The sequence below is a fragment of the Carya illinoinensis genome, chromosome 12 (genome assembly GCF_018687715.1).
Source record: "Carya illinoinensis cultivar Pawnee chromosome 12, C.illinoinensisPawnee_v1, whole genome shotgun sequence".
In the NCBI taxonomy this organism is placed as follows: domain Eukaryota; kingdom Viridiplantae; phylum Streptophyta; class Magnoliopsida; order Fagales; family Juglandaceae; genus Carya; species Carya illinoinensis.
The window spans coordinates 27543480-27566620 of record NC_056763.1 but is presented as its reverse complement, the minus strand read 5'-3'; the positions used below and the strand labels follow the sequence as shown (position 1 = coordinate 27566620).

Here is a 23141-nt window from a genome sequence, read left to right as displayed (position 1 = left end):
TAATTACTTTCAAATCATTTGATGCCACAAAAAAAAGATGATGAGAAAATAATGATAATGGTTATAATAATTTTTTTTCTTAGCACTGTGTTGGAGATATACATATTTCTTAGCACTGCTTTGGTTTGGTCAAGTTTATCACTGTTTGCATTCTATCTTAGAGCATCTTTATTAGCTTGGCCAAAGTTAAAGTATGGCTAAAATTTGATTAATATGTACCCAAAAAACCCCACATTAGATTGTGTATTGCTAAAAGAATTTGGATGTTAGTTACACTTATTCACAAATATAGAAGACTGCAGTAACGTCACCAAACTTTAAAATAATACTTTCTCACTCCAAAATGTGATAAAAATAATAATTCAACAAACATTAAAATAATACTTTCTCACTTCAGCAAATATAATTATTACTAACATTTAATTGATAGAACTACAAAATGTGATAAAAATAAATTAAATAAAAAAATTATTAAATTAATAATATTTTATTATTATATAGAGAATAAATTGATAATCCAATAAGATAATTAAATTTAAATAAAATAGACAAATATAAATTCATGTAATATTAACTAAAATTTGAAAACTTATTCACCAATCCAATAAGAATGCTCTTAAAGATGACACTAAATTCAGCTCGCTGGGCCGGTGATATGCCCACTATTAGGCAGGCTCATTTAGATTAGGGTCATAGGCTTGGGCCCAATAATATCAGATTGTTATGATTTCTTTTCTTCTAGTCGTCAAAACATATCCGATCAAATGTAGCTTTGTTTCAAGCCTAACCCAAACTTATAAACACATCCAACCCAATTCTACTGCCTCGTTTTTAACGTTTGCCGATGGTTGTCCATGCATAGACTCCACTCCAGCGTACGCAATTGGTTTTCACGACAAAAGTGGCTGGCTCACGCCCTCTCGAAGGCCGAAGCTCACAATGGGCCAACTGCAACAACAAAGTCCAGTAGCAGAAGAAGACACGACCCATATCCCCCACGCCTGTTTGGGATTCTCACCCATGGCAGGGCACCAACGATCTCTTGCTCCAGTCCTCCTATCTCAGACCCTCTGTGCCATAGCAAGGACCCGTTGCTGCCGGTCAGCCTCCCCACTGCGTGAGTCTCAGTCTCAAAGCTGCTAAGCTCCATTTCTTTTGGTTGGCGGCTTGATTGGATTGAGCAATTTTGGTGTGGATGAATGGGGAATGGAGCAGATGTTCTAGGAGGGTAATAAAGTCATTTGGTGGGCGAAGTTGGAAGCTTGAAATCTCAAGTATCCAACTACTGGGACTGAAGCCCTCTCCATGGATTCTCGTTGAGGGTACGGAGCTCCATCCTCTTAGCAATTTTCTCTTTCTTTTCCTTAACAATTTTCGAATTTCGATAACGGTATTAGTTGGTAGTTACCCCTCTCTCTCTCTCTCTCTCTCTCTCTCTCTCTCTCTCTCTCTCTCTCTCTCTCATGCTGGTAGCGTGAACTCTTAACCGATACTTACAGCTTTTATAATTTTATTATTGGAAAATTATTATTGGGTGATGCTACACCAGATTCTCAATCCTAAAGGAGATTTTTTTTTTTTCAAATTTTTTTTAAACACTTCAAATATTTTTAAAAAATACAAAAAAAAAAAAATCATAAATTCATTAAAAATACAATTCCCTAACCCTTAGAATAAAAAAATATAAAATATAATCGATGAGTTTTGTAGGTAAAAGTAGTATTTTCCATTATTATTATTATATCTCAATTTCAGTTGTAACAATGGAGATTGCAAAAAGTGGAAGAAATTTGTGGAAATTGCAAACATGTCAATACTTTCTGGTAACTAGAAACCTGAAGGCGTTGTGATGAATTGAATTACAGTAATTAAATTTTGACTCTGATCGACTGACAGTACTAAATGGTTTGGCTAATTAAATCTTAATGTTGTCCTTACAACACTGTGGTTTGAGCTTGTGTGAGAAGTTTGAATCGTTCTGACATTGCTGATAATCTATTTGGCTATTTATATTTTTGGTGAACTAGAGCATTTCACGTGACAAACTAATGTATAATTTTTTTAAGTTTACCTTGTCCACTAGTCCTTTCTTATGTTGTGGGGAGAGGGAGAAGTTCAGAGCATACGTATGAACAATCCTTATCAAAACAAGTGTACGTAAGAACAGTTTTGAGCATAAAATATCTTATGAAAAACCTTATGTTAAGTATGATTGCGTTATGTTGGGTTTTCTTACCGAGTCATCGACTCATTTGAGTTGTTTTATATTTTTAAACCACATCAGGTCAAAATATTTATGAAGGTAGAGCTGCAGGATGAGACTAAGTCTAGGAAGGCGTGACAGTGGCCTAGATCATGTATAGAGATTTTTAGTTATGACTTTTATGACACGAACTTTGAAAAATTTTAATAAATACTTCCTCGCACTCATTTACGATATCAATATTTTTATTAAAAAATGATTTTATTTATTATAATGAATCTTTGTATCTGGCGTAATTATAAGAAAATATTGTTTTAAGTCACAGTTCAGTAGTATCACTTCAGCTTCCGAAATTTTTTAAAAGTGACTTTATTATTAACAGTGAGGAACGGGATGTTTTAGTTGTACTTTATACAAAAGCAAGTCTAATCTGCCCATGTTGCCAAGTGGTACCTTCCTCCAAATTGTAGTGAATTCTTAGATTCCAACCCAAGTAGGGAGGGGGGGAAAAACAAAAAGACTTCTCTCCCTCCCCCACCTTTTCTATTCATCTTGTGCCTTTATCAGTGTACTAACCTTCGCACTGTTTTTTCCATTGGACCCGCACCACTTTTGCTGATGGAACTGCTGCTAGGAACACTATTAGTCCTTAGACATTAAATCTTCCACCTTCATCACCAGCATTCCATTGTCTCCTATAAGCACAACAATTCCACAGTTATTAAGCACTGCACTGAACCTACCTAGTCTTGTTGATTGGTAGTTTTTATACCTAGCCTTGCTTTTTTAATACTGTAGTTTAGAACATGAAAAAATCCAATATTCAATGACCAAGGTGCTAGGGCAATCAGCAATGTTAGGACTCAGGACCCTAAGATTGCCGTTGCCTTTGGCAACACTGTAATTCAGATAAAAAAAAGTCAGCTATTGTTTTGATGTAATTATCTATACATGCCATGCAATTATGTATGGTTTTATATGTTTCGAGATTGCTTTTCACATATGACATATCAATCATGGGGAGACTCCTAGATTAGGATTGTATTTTTTGATTTTGGTGTGTCCAGTTGCTCAAAATGGTACCATTTGCACCCGTAACACTGGCCCAACTCTCATCCCAGTTAGACGTCAAGAACGCTTTCCTTCACAGGTATCGGGCAATGCACCACTCTTTACCATACAAAGGCATCTCTTTGTATTGGACCGTGCCTCCTTGACTTGTTTGGCTCGCTTTGCTATGCAACAACACATGGTCTCTTGTTCCTCCATGACCTAGCTTCAATATCGTTGTATTGACAAAAGATAAGAATAACATAATTGTATATCATTTTTTTCCGTATGGGTCCATCGAATTTTATGAGTATGTAAGGATAAAAAGTTATTATATGTAATGGACATAGTAGAAAATAGGAACTTCCATTTCAAGGTTTCGAGTCCTTAAACCAAGACTATTTAACTTTTTGCTTTCATTTGTGAGATGGCTGCCGCATTCTCTCATGTCTATAAGAATAATTCTTTCATATACTGATATGTGAAAATTTAAACATCACACTACTAGGCTACCGTATCTACCCTACAAAATTCTTTTTCTTGTAGATAGTTCTGCTTTGCCTTGTTTTTTGGAATTTGTGGTTATGTTGCCAATGATCCATATTTTCACAATTCATAATGCCCAAGTGTCTCTGCTTGATTAACCTGTGACTTGTAGGTAATGTTAGGGAGGTCAAGTCATCTTATCTGCTTCTTGGCTTATGGTCTAAAGTAGAATCGCCAGGTCATAAGATGATGGCTAACCTTGACTTTAGTGATGAGAAAGCCTAAGAGCTTAAGCCTAAGTTAGAATCTGGATTTGTAGACTATTGGTAAATACATTTATTAGATTTTGATTACTACCATTGAGTATTGGTGAAATTTTTATTTTTCTGCAGTGCATCAATGATAACAGTCGTGCTTTCCTTTGAAGTTTCAAGTTTTGTTATGGATACATTAATTAGGACTTCACGAACAGCTTCCTTTTCAAGCATGCGTATGTAAGTTGTCCTCCTGATGGACACGATTCTAATTGAATGGTTGTTTCCAATGTCGCAATTGGTAAGATGCTGAGCTATGTGAGATGTTGATTAGACCATGTTGTGGAGCTCATATGCTACTTAGATTAGCATTATGACAGCCACCCATTTTCGTTTGTGATTTTTGCTTCCTTGGTTGCCAGAAGTGTCATTTCTAAATGGGCTTCCTCAAAGGAACTGATGAAACGTATTCATAAAAGAAAAAAGGAACTGATGAAACGTGTACGTGTGGGGTTATATGTTTTAGTCGGATCAATTCAATTAATTCTTTTTTCGTTTGTGTTTGATGGTAGAGGCATTCATATTACAGATATCTTTTCAAGTTATTCTCATACTTTGGCATAACTAACTGGTTCCACATTACTGTGATTTCCATCTACCTTGACGGTGTCTTCTTCACGGGCAAGTAATTGTGCCTTGCCCGCTTCTTCATCCCAGTCAATCCTTGTGACAAAGATCAACAGCAAAATCAAACAGGCAACCATCCCGACCAAGAACCCTATCAACAGCCCATCGAGTCCAAGTGCGGCCTTGAAGGCTAGAACCACACCTAGAGGCAGAGCCAAAAGGTAGAACCCACCAAGATTGGCATACATACCCAAACATGGCCTTGCTGTTCCACGGACAATTCCTCCACAGACTGCTAACGGGAAATTCACCACTTCCACCAAAGCCATTATCAACATCGTTTTCTTTACACCTCTTATGATTCCCTTATCATGGCTAAACAGGGGTCCCCATATTCCTTTGGCTGCGACCATCACTGAGCCACCTATGCAACCCGAGATGATGCTCACTGCCAGAGTCCAATATGCTGACCGATAAGCAGGGCCAGGTCGGTTTGCGCCAAGCTCATTTGACACACGTGTTGATGCACATGTGGCTAGTGATAGCATCATGGAGTAGAGCAGATAGTCGAAGTTCAGCACTATTGCCAACACTCCAACTGCCTGCTTGGCATTTGCTAGCCGTCCTGTGAGCAACATTAAAATCTCATAGCACCACCATTCAAGGCAGGTAGTGAGGCAGCATGGCCCGCAGAGCTTGAGCAACTTGAGGAAATCACTAATGCCTTGGTCCCACCACCCTCCATCCTTCCACCTTATATCCTTACTATTTTCCATCAGAAACACATACAAGGCAAGTAGAATCACCACCATAAGATCGGTGATCCAAAATGCCATTGAAACTCCTTCAAGACCTTTCGCTTTTGCAAGTAATATGTTGATGGGTACGTGAAAAGCTAACGCCAGGGCGGAGCTAAACATTATAGGAACCGTAATACCTTGTGAGCTCAAGTAGGCTTTGAGTGGACATAGGAATGAAGTGACTACCAAATCAGGGAGGAGATAGAGAAGATAGCTCTTTGCGACAATTGAAATGTCTTTTTGTTGGCCAAAATAGATAAGAATCTTGTCAACATTGAGCCACAAGAACGTAATAGGTAGTGTTGCGAGTAGCAACAAGAAGATTGACATGAGAAGGGTCTTGCGAAGCAGTTTAAAGTTTTTGGCTCCGAAAGCTTGACCACACATGGGTTCCATGGCACCACAGAGCCCGTTCAAGACAGAGAAACCGGTGACATTAGCAAATGTGAACCCAAGCGCTCCACCTGCCAATTTGAGCTCCCCAAGCCGGCCTAAAAATGCTGTTGTGAAAGCTTGTTTTGCAAACCATGCTAAATTCATGGCTATCAAGGGAAGAGCAATTCCCCTCTGCACTCGTAGCTCCAAAAGCATAACCTCTGCAAGGTTGGCAGGCCATTTTTTAGTTGGAGGTGGTGGGGATGAAGGTAGCTGAAAGATTTTCTCACTCGGGTACTTATCGTCCAATTTCGGGGATGCAGACATTATTGCTTGGCACGATGACTTGGTGGGTTTGCTACAGATATATATTTTCTTTCTGAAAGATGAGAATTTTGGCCTCTCCTTTTTTTGGGATAAGTTTAATTATATTTGAGTGCATGGGTTTCGTGAGAAGTTAGTTCTTCCAAAAGAGGAACCAGATTGATTGGCTTTTGTAACGGCCAATTAAGGAAGAGAGAGTCGTGGGTGGATTCTCGTAGTGCGTGATGAGAATGCAAGGTCCGGCCTGCCTAGGTCATATCATGCTTAAAATCCCCTCCTGAATCAGATCTTGTTAGATTTTGGGCACTCTGAAAATTCAGATCATGATATGTATCCTCAACGTTTGTAATGGGGTGAATTAAATAGATATTTGAATAAAAAAAAGGCAGCAAAATGTAAAAATATTCAATAGATTAATACCTCTAAGCAATCATATATACACGAACAATAAATATATATATACGAAATTTGGTCACGAGAAAAAAATCTTTTGAAAACTATTTAAAAGAACAATAACTTTAAGTTCTTAATTATTACCTATTAATCCACTCTAGAAAAAAATATTATAATTATCTTAGACACCCACAACACTTTGCATCAACGAGTAGCCCACACGATTTTTGCATCAACGGTAGCTCCAATCTTTTTTGTAGGACTTTCACAAATTAACCTCACAGGGCATTGTTTAATTGGTTAGGTAGTTTAGATGATATGAGATGTTTTGTTGAAAATTAAATAAAATATTATTATAATATTATTTTTATTTTAAAATTTGAAAAAGTTAAATTTTTTATTATATTTTGTATAAGAGTTTAAGAAAGTTGCATGTAATGATTATATGAATTGAGATAAAATGAGATAGTTTAATTTTGTGTAACCAAGCTAACTTATAAGACTCTAGTAGCACCACAAATGAACTTATCACTAGCACACCAATGATTTCCAGTAATTTTTTTAAAAAGAAATATTATATCTTCTATATATAAAAAGTGTGTATCAAACGAAATTTCTTGTTTTAATAGAAAATATTGTTTTACCGTTAATTTTATTCTTTCCGTTAAGGTTATTGTATATATGTATGCATAACACTATAATCAGGAATTTTAAAAAATATAATTACCATAATATCATTCATTAAGGTTATTGTACCATGTGGATAGAGAGAAAAAGTAGTTTGGCTTTAATGCTCAATAACTCTCTAAGAGAAATGATTTGTATAAGTCTAGAATAGACAAGTTTCGAGCAAGTTTTTGTAAAAAAGTTGATCATATCTTAAAAAAGTGTAAAAATTTATTTTTTATTCGTGAGACTCACATTTTTACAAAAGATTTGCACGTGACTTATGTATTTGAGGCTTGTTCTTACTCTTATCACTGTTTTCTTTCATATGAAGCAAGTATGGGTTTCTGAAATAATGCTCAAAGGCACTTAGAAAAACTGGTAGATCATGATTAAATAACCTCATGATGTCATAAAATGAGAGCTGAAATCGAAGTTAAATTGGGATTCAGAATCCCTCATGTTTAAATCAAAATCAGGACAAACTGATCAATATATTTAAAAAAACTTAATATTACTACAAAATTCCATTTTATCGATAAGACACTTGCAAAGAATGAATTCTCCAAAAACATGACATGAGTGGTACTAGATTTCCATACCACTAGTAGTATATGCGCAACTGCAACAGATATTATTTTTTTTCTGCTTTTGGTCCCTTGGACTATGATAGCACTAGCACAAAAATCCACGAAATTGCACAATTAAAATACTAGAAAACGATTCGATCGGTCTCCTACTTGGATCAATCATCATACATATCCATCGTTCTCTTCATTTATAATGATCAGTGCATGCACTTGGGTTTTCCACTTGTTCCCCATTTGTTAAACAATATTGGATCTCTCTCGCTCTCTCTCCTGCCCATATACATCTCTGGAGAGAGAGAGAGAGGGATTTGAGGGGTCAAGGTTGTGACACGTAGCACCTGACGTACTTGGACTTTAGCTTCAACTGATCTTTCGATGCTCAAAAATACAAGTGTTGAAACATATATCAACGTGATCTTTTGAGTGCACCTCTACGCTGATTCTTAGTGAATTCTTAGTCCCTCGTACGTGTTGTTCATGAAGTTACATGATATATATATATATATATATATATATTCTACGATGCGGTCACTTTAAATTTGGAGAGGAGGGAATTTTAGTGTAAATCCAATAGAACGCAATAATTAATATTCTAAATGCAACTTTCTTATGACTTCATAAGGAATGTATGCGAACAGATCATGTTAGAATATATGTGTGTGTGTGTGTGTGTCTATTTTAATGATCAGTTTAGTAACCTTAGTGAAAGTAGCTGGAAGGGCGACAGTACTCTTGGTACCACCAGAAAACTAGGTACAATCTTCGTCAATCATAGGCACTAAATGTCTAAATCAAAAGGAGAGAAGCACTAAGTTTCTTTTTCTTTTTTTTAAACATTCGAGTACTCTCCATCAATAAAAGATCAATGGACCGATCTGGGTAAAGTGGAAGTTGGCACTCGGTGACAAAGGTTGGGTGAGAGCAGATGAGTCCAAATACAGTGGAGGAGCTTTATCTTGTTAATCAATATCGAGTGGTCCACCCACCCAATCAATATCCACTTATGAAGAATTGTTGATTAGTATCATGAACAATTTATCAGTTTAAACTTTTGTCAGCATCATGACGCTTCCATGAAACGTGCATGCTTTGTTTCGCTAATCAAGCTGAAGTTCTAGAAGTGAGCCTGCATAGAACATGCCCCTCCACCATAAATATGCACTCGATCGTACTCCAAGCAGGAAGGCTTTCAGTCGTTTCAATCTTTCTTTCCTAACAAAAGTCATGATCTTCTGATCGGTAAAAGTTTCCTAGCATCGATCCCACCCACAAGTACTTTTCGAGTTTTTTTTTTGGCAAATACTTATTGATATTATAAAATATATTTAGTGGAATATCGTAGTGTTCCTCTTTACTTTGTCCGGCCAATAAAGATGGGTGCTTGCTGATGACAGTTAGACTGGATATCTTTCCATAGCAATCAGGCCAAAGTAAAAAACACTGAAACGTCTTCATTAGAATATTTAACACGACTCTCAAAACGAGGATTGGAACATATAAAAACGACATTTTGTAGTTTGTAATCTCATTTTCCCGCCCCTCTCCTTCCAATAATACGAGTCTAGCTTGCATATAAATCATTCATTGCAGACGACAGACTGGTAAGTTAACCTCCTTAATTGCTTTAAGATCTGCATGACTTTATGATTGGGTTGTTCATCTGCCCACAGATCAACCACTCAATTATGTCCACTCGATAATGCAGCTTGGTTAAACACATTACCAGCCATTCGTTCCAATATGGACTTAACCCACTATGGTTGGCCTAAAGAGTCAAACCGGGTGAAGTGATCCGGGCGTAGGTCCACTATAGACAAGGTAAGGTCAAACAAGCTGTTATTAGAGGCATTTTCCAAAACCAAAAGATACCCTTCTCACTTCCCTTGATACTTACATTCTACCTGTCGTCTGTGCATACCCGAAAGGTAAATTTTTTTAATCATAAAAATATTTTATAAAAATAAATTTGTAAATTGCCTAAGTTTAATTTATATGATACATTAAATTTATTTTTATTATAAAATAGATCGAACGGTATTATATCAAGCCACGTCAATTTATAATTTATTTTTATGGACCTATTTATAGTTATAGCAGTTATCTATCCAAAAAGGCTAATAATACTTGCAATTTAAATGCTTTAAAACTCAATATAAAATCTAATTTCCACTTAATATACATCCAATTGAATTTAGCAATGTAACGCTTTTATAATCCTTATGATCCACACTCCAACCGGGTAAATACCCGAATATGTGGAAACGATGAGGATATTCTTTTTTGTCAATACCAATTGAATAAATTAAGACTAAGATCTTGTTTGGTCGCATAGATAAGATGAAACGAAAAATTTGTAAATAATAATAAGATAATTTATGAATAGTAGTGAAATAGTTTAAGTTAAGATTTTTATAGAGTTTTGAGAAAGAATAGAGAAAAAGTTAAATAGAATGATTATAAAATTAAAAGAACATAAGAGTATAGTTTTTTAATATTAGTTTTGTTTTGTGATTTGAAAATTTGAATTATTTTTTATGTTTTGTTTAGAAATTTGGAAAAGTTATAATGATTAGATGAAAAAAATTAAAAACTTGAAATTAAAAAATGTTTATGTTTGCATAGTGTTTAGATGTTGAAATGAGATGAGATTAGGGGTGTATATCCAGCCCTGATCTTTTTCCAATCTAGTCTGGAACTTGAAAATCCTTGCGAATCTGGACAGTTATCCATCTAAATCTAGTTATTTAATCAGTTATCCGTAACTTTTTTTTAAAATATAATTTTTGTTTCAAAATGACGTTATTTTTGTACATGCAAAACTAACGCCACTTTGCATATACAAAAACTAGAGTTTAAAAAAAATGTAGAGTTAAAACTGGATACCATTACAATCCATACCCTCCCAGGTTGTAACCGATTTTACTCAGATAGGTATTTTGTTTTGTTTTAAAAATTTGGATACGGATTTGGATATTCTCTAAATCTGTATCTAGATGTACAACTCTTAATAAGATGATTTAAAAGGTTTGTAAAACCAAACTTGGCCTAAATATAATACATATGCGAATGAGAATGCCTAGTCGAATTAATATGATACTCGATCCTGGAGGATATTCATTACCATAAGAGACAAACACACGTGGATTGTGGACCTTGTGGCATAGGCACAAATCAAGCTATAAGCTTAATTTATTCTTTTGGGTAGGCACTTCGGGTTGGGCCTGCTTTTTACCATCATTTCCGTGTGCTGGGAGGGAAGTAATGACTCGAATGGGCCTTGGTTCTTTTGGAGCATATATAGTTTAATCCAGGCCCAGAGAGAGATCAAAGAGAGGATATCATGCATGCAGGGTTGGGCTATTTTTTTCCCCTCTTACTATGTCTTTCATTCTTCTCTCTTTTTTTAGAGGCAAATTTCTATATATAAGCTCAATATATGTGACCATATTGCTCATGATCTGATGTTTGTATTGAGTGTTGTAGGATTTATATAACCTATTTATCTCTTTTTAAATCAGACTATAAATATCATTATTTACAGAAGAATGTTTTGTCTTTAAACATGTATTTACCTCATAAAATGTTGGAAAAATTAACACACACTCACTCACACATACACTTAATTGGTACCGGAAGATAATAATTTTTCAATATACAGCGCAGATAACAAAAGGACTATAAAAGTTTCAAAAATTCTATGTGCTTTCACCTATACGTATTCTTTGAATACTCCACTAATATAATTGGTTGCGTCACTTTTTTTAATATAAAACAACTGCTTTGGCAATCACGATATCTAATTCTCTACAAACAAATACATATATTATTGTTTTCATTCTGATCTTAATATTGTTTTTGGTTCCTATGGATTGATCTCTAGTTAAAATATTAACAAATATCAAACCCTAGATGGCATGAATATGATGATCTTTTAAGCTAAATATTCATGTAAATATTATATTTTAAATATCACTAAAATTCCACTTTTAGTTGGGGACAAGGCATAAAAACATAAAAGTTCATTTTGAATACAATATTTATCCATTTTCAGCTTCTTCCCCTCAATAAATTAATCCCTCTAGCTATATAGTAATGATGCATACAAATATTAATGTCCCTAACAGGGAGCAACTTGGATTAAATCAAGTACCATAAATCATAATTAATGAAACATACTTTAGTTCTACAACTTTCAACAATGTTGTTTGTTCTTTATTATAAAATATCATACAAGTACCTACAGTTGTATAAGCTAGGCAACTCATGATCATTGATACATTAATATTGGATTCTAGGAGCTAGATTACCTCAAATTAACACCCATATTTTTTGTATGTATGTTCATTATATAATTAACATGTTGGGTTTTCGCCCAACCATCATTCTCTAGAAAGATCTGTTTACTAGCTAGCTAGCTAGGATGTGTGCAATTTAAATTTATTTTCTAAGGCGCCTAATGTGATCAGTTCCATATTTAGAATTCCACTTCGATGTAGATATCAGAAGGTGCTATGATTTGATCACCATACATCAAGGAGGAAAAAAAAAAAAAAAAAAGATTGATAAATGATATTTATAGTCTTAAAATATGTAAATATCGTGCATATATTCTTTTTGAAAAAAATAGTCAAATCTTGGACGCACATGAAAGATTAATTTTTTTAACGGTAGATCTACTTTTTTCTAAAAGAAATTTGTGTAGATCGACTCATACACATTAAAACTGTATCTAATATTACTAGAACAGATCATATATATGGTCATTATAATAATAACATAATGAGAAACAGCTAGGAGGACCTAGCTATAACGGAGTAAAAAGTAATGAGAAACAGATAATTAAATAATTAATCATATGGTCATTATAATAATAACATAATCCTGGCATGGCATGGCATGCATCTAACCTTCAATGTGAATTGGAAAACTTTCATACATACAATTAATGCATGCTGGAGACTTGATATATGGGATGATGCTTGTATATATATATATATATATATTTCATGCAATGACTTCCTGCAGAAAGATTCCAAATGATAAACTGCCAATTAGCCAGCCAGGCTAGATGGGTCATCTCCCGTTTTTGTCGTATCCTTAGTCTCTGAACAACAATTCAAATTAACTCTGCATTACATGAAATAATTAACTCACATGTGAAAGGATTTGGTCTTCTGATCCCTTTAATTTGGCTGATGCATGCTATGCTATGCGCGCAACTTACTGTACAGTACCGGAAATATAGGGCTGACGAGAAAGCTAGCAGACACATGATGCAACAACATTAACACAATGCCAGATTTAAGGTCCAATGTGCCTGCTTTCACATGGGTACTTGGATTTAATTATATTTTCCCGCCATATAACTTTCTCTGCTCATCATCCCGTCTTATTTTATTTAGCCCTAGTCCATGGACTTGCTAATTCATTCATTATGGATTGTTTATATATATATATATATATATGGAGATGGTGACGATCGAGTACTTGATTTGTTTATTGAAATTACATTAATTAGATTAAGATATGTGTTTTAAACTACTCTGATTAAATCATCAGTGGCTAGCTAGTATTGACGCTTTCCATGCTTTCTTTCATCCTTATCATCATCATTATCTAGAGATGCCTCTTTCAAGTTAAGAATCTGGCCGAGAAGAAGTACTCAACTACTCACGTTAATTTAAACAGTAATGTATTCAGTGAAATTTTAATGAGATGTAAACCAAACTCGTCGTTAATAATATTCAACGCACGCAAGTAATCTGCTCGATCATGTTGATCTTATGATTTCGAGGTCAGCCTTAATTAACCACGACTTTGAATCCAGTAAGGACGGCATAGCAATGCTTACAGGCCTTTTAGGAACCCGTGAACTCCTCGTAGCTAGTAGAATATAATTGGTGCTCGATCGGAAGTAGATCACTCTCATTAACTGATGTAAATGCAAATTCAATGGATCGTTTGGTTAATACAGTCTCAAAATGTATTGTAATCCATGTAAAAATAGATGACTTTTTACTACAGTAAATTAGAGTTGTGGGTCAAATGTAATAGTTACTCATGTAGCTATTCCAACGAGAGTGCACTTAGCTGCTTTAATTTACAACTATTTGAAAGCTAACAATTAGGTACGTTGTTTCTGGGAATTAACTTGAAAGTCTTAATTTATGGTACTGCATGCGATGCAGTTTGAAATAGTAGCAAAACATGACCAAAAGCCTTCATGCCCTAAAATTCAGGTCTTAATTAATTACAGGTCTTATAAATATAAGAGTTTTGTTATATATAAGTACAGTTGTGCATTAATCTGTGTATCAATATTAATTTATTCATATTTAAAATTTAAATTAATATTATTTTCAATAAAATTTACTTTTTGATCAATTATATCATATTAGTGTATAAATTAATATATAATTATACTTGCAATTATATTTTTTTTAAATATATATATTAATTGAAAAAAAGATGCGAATTAATGTTACTTCATAATTTATATATATGCTTAATGATTGCAAAACAATTACTTTGTGACCGGCAGGATATCTTTCCATTAATTTCCTTCTGATCAAAGGTCAATGAATTTTAATAATTTCAATGCTGTCTTGTTCTTTTCGAGACAAGATGATCTTGAAATGTGTGCAGGCTATAGCTTAATTCAAGACCTACGGTTTGACTTACCAATATAAATGTTAAGATTTGTGGCGTCCATATATAAGAAGATGAACAATATTATTAATTAATTGGACTGACAAAATTAAAAAAAAAAACAAAAAAAAAGAGTTATATTAACCGTCACTTTTATACACTTTTTATTCACATAAACTAGCCATACTGCAGCACCTAGGTTTTGATCATTACAGGAGAACAAGTACAGGGTTTTAGCTAGAATATGTAAACACATTACACACACCTTAATTCATTTAATCTAATTAGCCTGCAGGTACGTACACTAAAAATCTCAACATAATGTAAGTATGTATATAAGTACTAGCTAGCAAGCTGCTGAATTCCCTCTCTTTGGCTTGCTCTGTTACCTTAGAAGAGAAACAAGTTTTTACGACTAAAATTTTACAATAAAAATGATTATTTTCGACAAAATTGTGAAAAAAGTTATTTTAATTGCAAAATCTTAGTCACAAAAATTTATTTTTTCTTATAGTCCAATCTCTAACAAATAATAATCAGTACACATGCGCATGTGCACATTCTACAGTGTAATTTTACAAATTAGAAATTTATAAGTTAGTATAGATGATATATTTAATAAAATACATATATGACATAATTTAATTTGATAAAAAAAATTTATAATTTAAAATTTATTATTTAAATAATATAGATAATGTGTATGGTATGCATGCCGATTTGACATCTATAGAATAACACTTACAGATTTGAGATCTTTCAGTTTTTTTGAAAAAAGATATTCCAGTCAAAAGGCCGAGACGTTGAACATTGCGGGAGAAACTTCTGCATGCGTACTCGTGAGGGCGCTGCAATCGCCGAACATATGAACAAGTCACATATCAACATATAATTTTCAAACAATATTGTAGAATTTTATACACCATTTATCTTTATTACTAGATCAGCCTTATGTACTGTTTGTTTTTTTCTCAGTTTATTGATTTTCAGATATCGTAGTGGCTATATATCAATACAAAACACGTAACCACCTAATTCAACAAAGGGGAGTTCACATGATGATGTGATCTGCTGTCTTGTATAACTTAACTTCTCATGATGTTAATCGCGTTTATTTTTGTTAAACAAACGGTACTTAATTCAGTCCCGTTTGGATTTAGAGTTTAAGACATCAATTCAATCTTATTTTATCTAATTATAATTATAAATTTTTAAATAATTATTTTTTTAATTTTAAAATAATAATAATATTTTATTCAATTTTTAAATTTTATTAATGTAATTATTATGTATTTTTTATTAAAATAATAATAAATTTTTTTAAAAAAAAAATCCTATATATGAAGAGGTCACTGTATATATGCCAAGTGCCAACATCATGCGCGTGCGCTGAACCTAATTTTCAAATGTCCCATCATTTTGGAAAAATAACTAGATGGTGTGTCAACTGTCAAGGTAGAGGTTAACATTTTTTGCTTCTTTTAGGCCGAAGTCATGATTGAGTAGGGGATCGAAACAAGAGAAGTACTGTGTATTCTAAATTAATCCTTTGAATCCTAAGCTCATTACCAAAACAACACTCAAATAGAAGTGTGAGAATTTAGTTACGTTGCTTTCACAAAATTATCGATCGAGCATGCTATCGATATTTAGGGAAATTTTTTTTGAGATCAGCTTATAGATCAGAAATTAATTAATAAAAGCTTCTCTACTTTCCGACAGTAATAATTTCCCGACCTTTTCTAAATTCACTTTTATTATTGCAATCAAATCAAATTTATCATTCAGGATAATTAATTTTTTTTTAATTAACAAACATTGTATGAAAAATGTTTATTCACGACCAGTTGTTTACAACGTCAATAAATTAACAATTATGTTAATTAGGGATGAAAATTTGTGTTCGTATGTCGTGATAAGATTGTCAAGTCATGGACATTTGAATATATAAATCAACTCGAATATTGCATATTAAGATAAATGGATTAGACCTTTAAATTCTAATACAATCAATTTAAATAATGGATCATATCGGGTTATCCGTTTTAACTTTCTTAATAATTAATTAGAAATGAGCTAATATGAAACAAATTGAAATTGACACAACTCATTTCAATTTGTTTCATATAAATGACTTAAATTAATCTACATAAACCACTTAACTTGATTTACATAATTTTATATATAAATTAAGAATTAAAATCTATATTTATTAGTAACCACAATATCTAAAAAAATAATAATAAGACTACCTACTAATAAAAAAAAAATCAATATTTTCAGATTTTAACCTATAATAAAACCAATATTACAAATCCAACAATAACAAATATAAACATATATAGTCCAACATATTGAGAAATATCAACATAGTCCAACATTGTCTAGCATGTTGTAATATTAATATTTCAACTCAAAAATAATAAAATTATAATTTTGAAATAAAATTTAAATAGATTTTTATCGATTGATTAATTCAGGTTAAGTGAATTGAGTTATCTATTAGTAGTGTATTAAAGGGTCAACTTGTTTTGACCTGATTAAATTCATTTATTTCAAATTTAAATTCACTAATTTTTTATAAGATTCGTCTTAAATTCACTAGTCGTTTCACATATTTCTACTTACCCCTAAATTATGTTGCATTGAAAAGGGTACCCAAAAAATGGAATGCCTAATTTAACATAGAAGTGGACGTATCGCTTCCACGTCTTATTTGCCTTGATGGATGGGCTGTATATATATATGGGACTGGGTTCTTATGAGTTCTAAGCTGATATTACGAGCTATCTCCTTAAATTTAGGTTGAAGCTTGGGTACTAAGGAGATGTATGATCAGGAGTTGGGGCCCGCCATGGGAGAGACGACTGACAAAGAGCATCTTTTAATGCATGGATTTGCGCCCGGAGGTCATGCGAGAGCTTCTTTCTTTCGGTTTCAGTACTAAACTCTCCCGCGCTCGTGCGTGCAGTGGCTCTTTGTGTGTTTGTGTGTGCGTGTCAGCGCCACTCACGCCTCTTTTACTCTCACTCCCATGCATGCACGCCCCCGACACTCTGGATATATCCAGTCAAACCATGCCCACCACCAACCATACACCTTCCCCTGTATATGTATTTATGCTCTCTCTCTCTCTCTCTCTCTCGTGGTTTGGCTTATGGTTAAATCTGTAAGCTGCATTCAGTGTAATTAACTAATATTGAGAGAGGTTTTACGTACAATATTTGCCGGGCTCGAACTTAAATATTGATCAATCGAACTTTCCGGCTCCTAGTAAGCCTTCAGCTCTCAACTCAAACCATGCACATATTGCTTAAATTTTCTAGGCGTTCTGGAAATAAAATGGCTAGTCATGTTTATAATATGGTACAGAATAAATCTAAAATATGATCCAAGATTATTATTACAATAACTGATGATGGGCTCACCTCTTCATGATCATGAGTTGCACTGCATGGTTCCAGTAAGATCTAGGAAGAAATTAGAAGCTTTCTCAATCAGCAAGCATGTAATTTACAAGGTATGCTAAGATATCTTCACCTTCTTACGATTTGATCAGTTGACACATTAAAAAAAAGTGTCTTTGGTGGAAAAACCTTTAATAAGGACAATACCATACAGCTGATCGAATTAATTTGTTAAAATAAAACTTATTATAAACAATATACATATTTTTTCGCAGCAAACTAATAATAATAATAATAATAATAATAATTAATTAATTCCAATAACGACAGGATCATGGATGCTTTTTTAAATCACTGCCTTAACAACATACATGACTCGGGGCCGGGAACACGATAAATAATTGTGTACGCGTATATAAAGGCAACAGCTTTTAAGCTTACAGTTTTGGTAAACGCTGTTTTTTGGACTAATTCAAAGAATGCAATTTTGGCCTCTTATGACATGACCCATTGATCTGAGCCGTCGTGACCCATATTATATGCGTGTGTGTGTTGAATGTATCAAAATGAAAGGTATAACCGAGTAATTAGCAAAGTTGCCCTAGAGGCCAATGACAAACGAGAGTTTCCTCGTTCATGACTAAACAATAACAAAGGAAAACCATGAAGAATCGTGGAAAGTAAGGCGAATTTCAGTGGAATAGACCCGCAAAGAGCGGAGAAACAGACACGTGTAATGCATAGGAGAGCATTTGTGGACCTTATCTTTATAAAGGTTTAGACTTTAAGAGATAAAGATGGAATGTGTGGACCCAAGTGGTAGTACTGCATGTGGGTCATAGAAAATTGAAGCAAAACCCTCTGTCTCTATCTCTCTCTCTCGTGTTAATACATGGCAGTACTCAAATTTAATGTGTGCCAGTGATTGCTTCGGTTAAATTAACCAACGACCACTATGTTTATCATAGTGTTCTGCTACAGTAGTGCACGAAGACAACCAAGAGGGAAAAAAAAAAAAAAACTACATATTTCGATCCATTGTATTTTGCTTCTTCATTAATAAATCCTTGGTAAACTAAGTGATGACCAAGAACAATATATAAAGATCAGTGGTCCTGAGTTTGCATATAGTCAATGTTTTCACTTCTAAGATTATAAATTGCGAAAATCTCAGTACTGTTACAAACTTTGAAGACAATTACAACGCTTGCTCCAAACATGGTTATATGGTTCGCATATGGGATTTTTACGTAAGTAAATGATCTGAATGAGAAATAAAAAGAAAAGAAAAGAACATGGATACATGAAAAATTAAACAAAATTTGAATGGAAGCTAATTTAAAGTCTAATTCTTTTTATTTATTTTGAGAGAGAGAGAGATTTGATCAATGGGACTTGATGCTCCAAGATTTAGGACTAATTGAGATTAAGGCAAGGTGAAATGGTTTTAGAATTTAAAAAAATTAAATTAATTTAAAAATTTTAAAAAATTAAATTATTTATTATATTTTAATATGAAACACTTTTTAAATACAAACGTAACATAAAGAACCATGCCAAGTTTAGATAGCTTATAGCTAGCGCAGTTTCCACACATGACGCGTCAACGACCCACATACATAAGAGAAGAAAAAGAAAGTACAAAAAATAAAGAAAGAAATTAGAGAGAGAACGTGGAGCGTGGGTGAAACAAAGGGAAGAGGGAGATCAAAGAGAGATGTGGGGACCCATCCACCGCCATAAACAAGCAGTCTTACCGAAACCAAACCCATCTCTGATCTATTTTGTCAATCTAACCCTAACCCAACACCATCCCCTAGATCAAGAAGAGAACCACAAACTATCCTAATTCCCTTCCCTCTTCATCTCTCCCAAACTCTCAACAACAACGCCAGGGAAAGCTAGCTCCCCTAAAAGATGGCAGGTTCAGCTATGAATTCGGTGGATGACAACAAAGATCCACTCATTCTCTCCTTTATGTTAAGGCTCGTACTACTTAGTTCATTAAACTAGATAAAGGAAGAAGAAAGAAGGCAACAAAGCTAGAAAAGGGAAACATCTGAACGTCGTCTTATTATTTATTCCCTCTTCTGCTCCCACTTTCTTTCCTTAATTTCCTCTTGAATTTTAGAACCAATATTACTCCTTTGTCTTTCCATTTTTGTGCTTAGCTTCTGTCTTAGGAAGCTAGTGAGGATCTTCAGATAAGAATTGAAGCTACAAAGTCAAATATCGAATGGATCCAGTTACAGCGCATGGCCATTCTCTTCCCCCTCCTTTCCACACGAGAGATCTTCATCTACATCACCATCAACAGCAGCAATTTCACCACCAACTGCAAAATTCAGAAGATGAGCAAACAGGCAGCAGCGGCCTAAACCGGCCCACAAAACGAGAGCGTGATGAAAACAACAGCAGCAACAACATCAATATTAGTGAAGGCAACGAACTCGTTGTGGGTACCGGATCAGATGGAGAGATCACAAGGAGAGCCCGTGGAAGACCGGCCGGATCCAAGAACAAGCCAAAGCCACCGATCATCATCACCCGCGACAGCGCCAATGCTCTACGCACCCATGTAATGGAAATTAGTGATGGGTGTGATATTGTTGAGAGCGTTGCTACCTTTGCCAGGAGACGCCAGAGAGGTGTCTGCATAATGAGCGGGACTGGCACAGTGACTAATGTGACTCTCAGGCAGCCGGCCTCACCAGGTGCAATCGTGACTTTACACGGTCGGTTCGAGATCTTATCTCTAGCCGGCTCATTCTTACCACCACCAGCACCACCTGCGGCGACAGGCTTGACTATATATTTAGCAGGAGGACAAGGACAGGTGGTAGGAGGTAGTGTTGTCGGGACGCTAATTGCATCCGGACCGGTTGTGATCATGGCAGCCTCGTTTAGCAACGCTGCATATGAAAGGCTTCCTCTAGAGGAGGAGGAGACTCCGCTGCCAATGCAAGGGAATGCTATTGGGTCTCCAGATGCCGTTGCTCATCAGCAGCAGCAGCAACAACAACAGCAACAGCTTTTGGGAGATGCAAATGCCCCTCTTTTTCATGGCTTACCACCTAATCTTCTCAACTCCATTCAATTGCCAAATGAGGCATATTGGGCTACTGGCCGCCCTCCATACTGATCACAATATTATCATTGAAGGGCATACCAGGTTTTTCACTTTCACATTCATCAGCTCTTCTGCTTTCCCAAGACATGATCACCAACATTGTAGCTACGAAAGTTTGTTTGTTGAGCGTTGCAGGCTTTTACTACTGTTTCTTTTATTAATTAGTTTTCTTTTTCTTTTTCTGTCTCGCATTTGATGATCATTAGGTTATGTGTTTACATGTTGACATGAAGGACTGTAAATTCATGAATTCTTGGAGTGAGTTTGATGTTAGTGAAGTCGTAACAAACTGTTTCTTCCGTGTTGTAGTACTACTAGCTAGTACTACTAGAACCTAGAAGCACAAGAACACATGAGCAACCAGACAAAAATGGAAATAGCTAATAAGAATGAGACTTTGTCATTCAAGTGCTTTCTTGCAGCTCGCTTCAGTAATCATTGTTCCTTCACTGATTCAGTAGCCACTCAATTACAGAACTCCTTTCCGCTAGCTACTTAAAAGGTCCTTAAATTATTCACTTGTCGGACCATATATCTATATATATAAACCAATGCTCTAGGACTACTATTTTATGCAGCATTGAGGGAGAAAGGGAAACGTATTATAAGCAGTGGTAGCCTCCTTAAATCTTATTTCTGCTGGCTGTTAAGATGCTGATACGAATAAAGAACTCAAGGAGTGTTGATTGAACCAATTACTGTTTCAACAAAGGGGGCGACGACACAGCGCTCGCGCCAAGCTCATGATCAAGAGAAGGAATATATATTTGAGGTATGGGCTTAGAGCTTTCACATGAAAGTTTAATTTCTATATGTAGAGTTGTGATTAACGAGGGATTTACGATATATGGGGACATGAAAATATTTAGGGTGCTGATCAAGCTCCTTTTCGAGGCAAAATTACAACAGCAGCAACAGTACTTCAGTTAAACGGCAACGATAACCACGACGAGAATGTGCCCTCGAGCGTTATACTCTCTCTCTCTCTCTCTCTCTCTCTCTCTCGGGTTCAGGGAATAGGGGACTGGATAGGTACCCTTCGAAGTTCTAGCCAAGATTACTCGGAACCCAGTTCAGATTCTTTCTATTGAAATTCCTTTGCTTTTTCTCCAAAAGTAGCCTGGCCTACAGCCTTACAATTTTTTTTTTTTTTTTCAAAGATAATTTCATGATTAAAGAAATAAAAATAGGTGGGAAGTGAGTCTGATCGACATTCCAAAATAATGAATACAACTCAAAAACTAGAGCCTTGTAATAAAGAGGAGAATGATAACAAATAATTAATATACTTTAATGATTTATCGTCATGAAATAAGACGGTTATTGGAGCAATTCGTCTATCAAATTGCTTGCCTATCGCTGGAAGATTTTACAATAGAAATTTGTGGATTATAAAAGACTGGCTATGATTTTGAGGTGTTCTTTAAAGGAATTATTTCCACCATTTTTCATTTTTGAATAGGACAGATTGAGAAATACCAGCTAGCTTAATTAATCAATGAAGTGTAAAATTTGAGTTCGAACTTAGAATATCTACTCTGATATCTTGGAAATCATCACTTACCTTAACAGTTTAAATTGATGAGAAAATATATATATTGACAATATTGTCTTATTTATATTTATATGAAGAGTGTAAGCTCTTTTATGAACACAGGCAATATCTATCGCTATCGTCTTTGATCTTTCTCATGTTAAGTGAGAAAACATAACTTGCACGCAATCTAAGTCGCCATTTCTTTTGGGAGGCTTCAATGCATGGCTAGCTAGCTGCATGCATATGATTGACAAATTACAATAACGTTTTAATTATTTGCAGGAAATTAAGTAACTATCATTGTCATGTTTCAACCACATTGATCTAAGAATTATTGGACAAGTTTTAAGAAAGCATCAAGTAACAGGATCGACGAGAAATCATTCGTTCAAAAGCCTGCGAGAACATCATGCATTCTGCTGCATGTATTATTCATCATGTAGACGAAAGATACCAACAACACAACCATCCTTTCGTACGTACAATACAATACGACACGACAGCCCCAATGCCAACAGTACTACTCGCAGCCCTTTGCCTATTGAACGGGACGAGAGACTTTCAATCTTAGCGGTCTTGTGACTCTTGTGCATCAACAACTCAAGAAAGCAAAATGATTGAAAACACAAGAGAGAAGAAAGGGGAAGATCA

The 23141-nt window shown here is 34.7% G+C and overlaps 2 protein-coding genes and 1 long non-coding RNA gene across 3 annotated transcripts; 2 read left to right on the top strand and 1 right to left on the bottom strand.

Annotated features, from left to right (window-relative positions):
• The first annotated feature begins 789 nt into the window (after positions 1-789).
• LOC122289703 lies at positions 790-3645 on the top strand. The gene is made up of 2 exons (XR_006236218.1): positions 790-1322; positions 3271-3645. It is a non-coding gene; the product is annotated as an uncharacterized LOC122289703 (long non-coding RNA).
• An 883-nt stretch (positions 3646-4528) lies between these two features.
• On the bottom strand, positions 4529-6471 carry LOC122289702 (protein DETOXIFICATION 56-like). The gene has a single exon (XM_043096916.1). It carries the CDS (start codon positions 6120-6122, stop codon positions 4602-4604), a length of 1521 nt encoding a protein of 506 aa, XP_042952850.1. The 5' UTR covers positions 6123-6471; the 3' UTR covers positions 4529-4601.
• A 12996-nt stretch (positions 6472-19467) lies between these two features.
• Positions 19468-21242, top strand: LOC122289003 (AT-hook motif nuclear-localized protein 24-like). The gene has a single exon (XM_043095868.1). The coding sequence runs from the start codon at positions 20060-20062 to the stop codon at positions 20963-20965; it is 906 nt and encodes a 301-aa protein (XP_042951802.1). The 5' UTR covers positions 19468-20059; the 3' UTR covers positions 20966-21242.
• The last annotated feature ends 1899 nt before the right edge of the window (positions 21243-23141 follow it).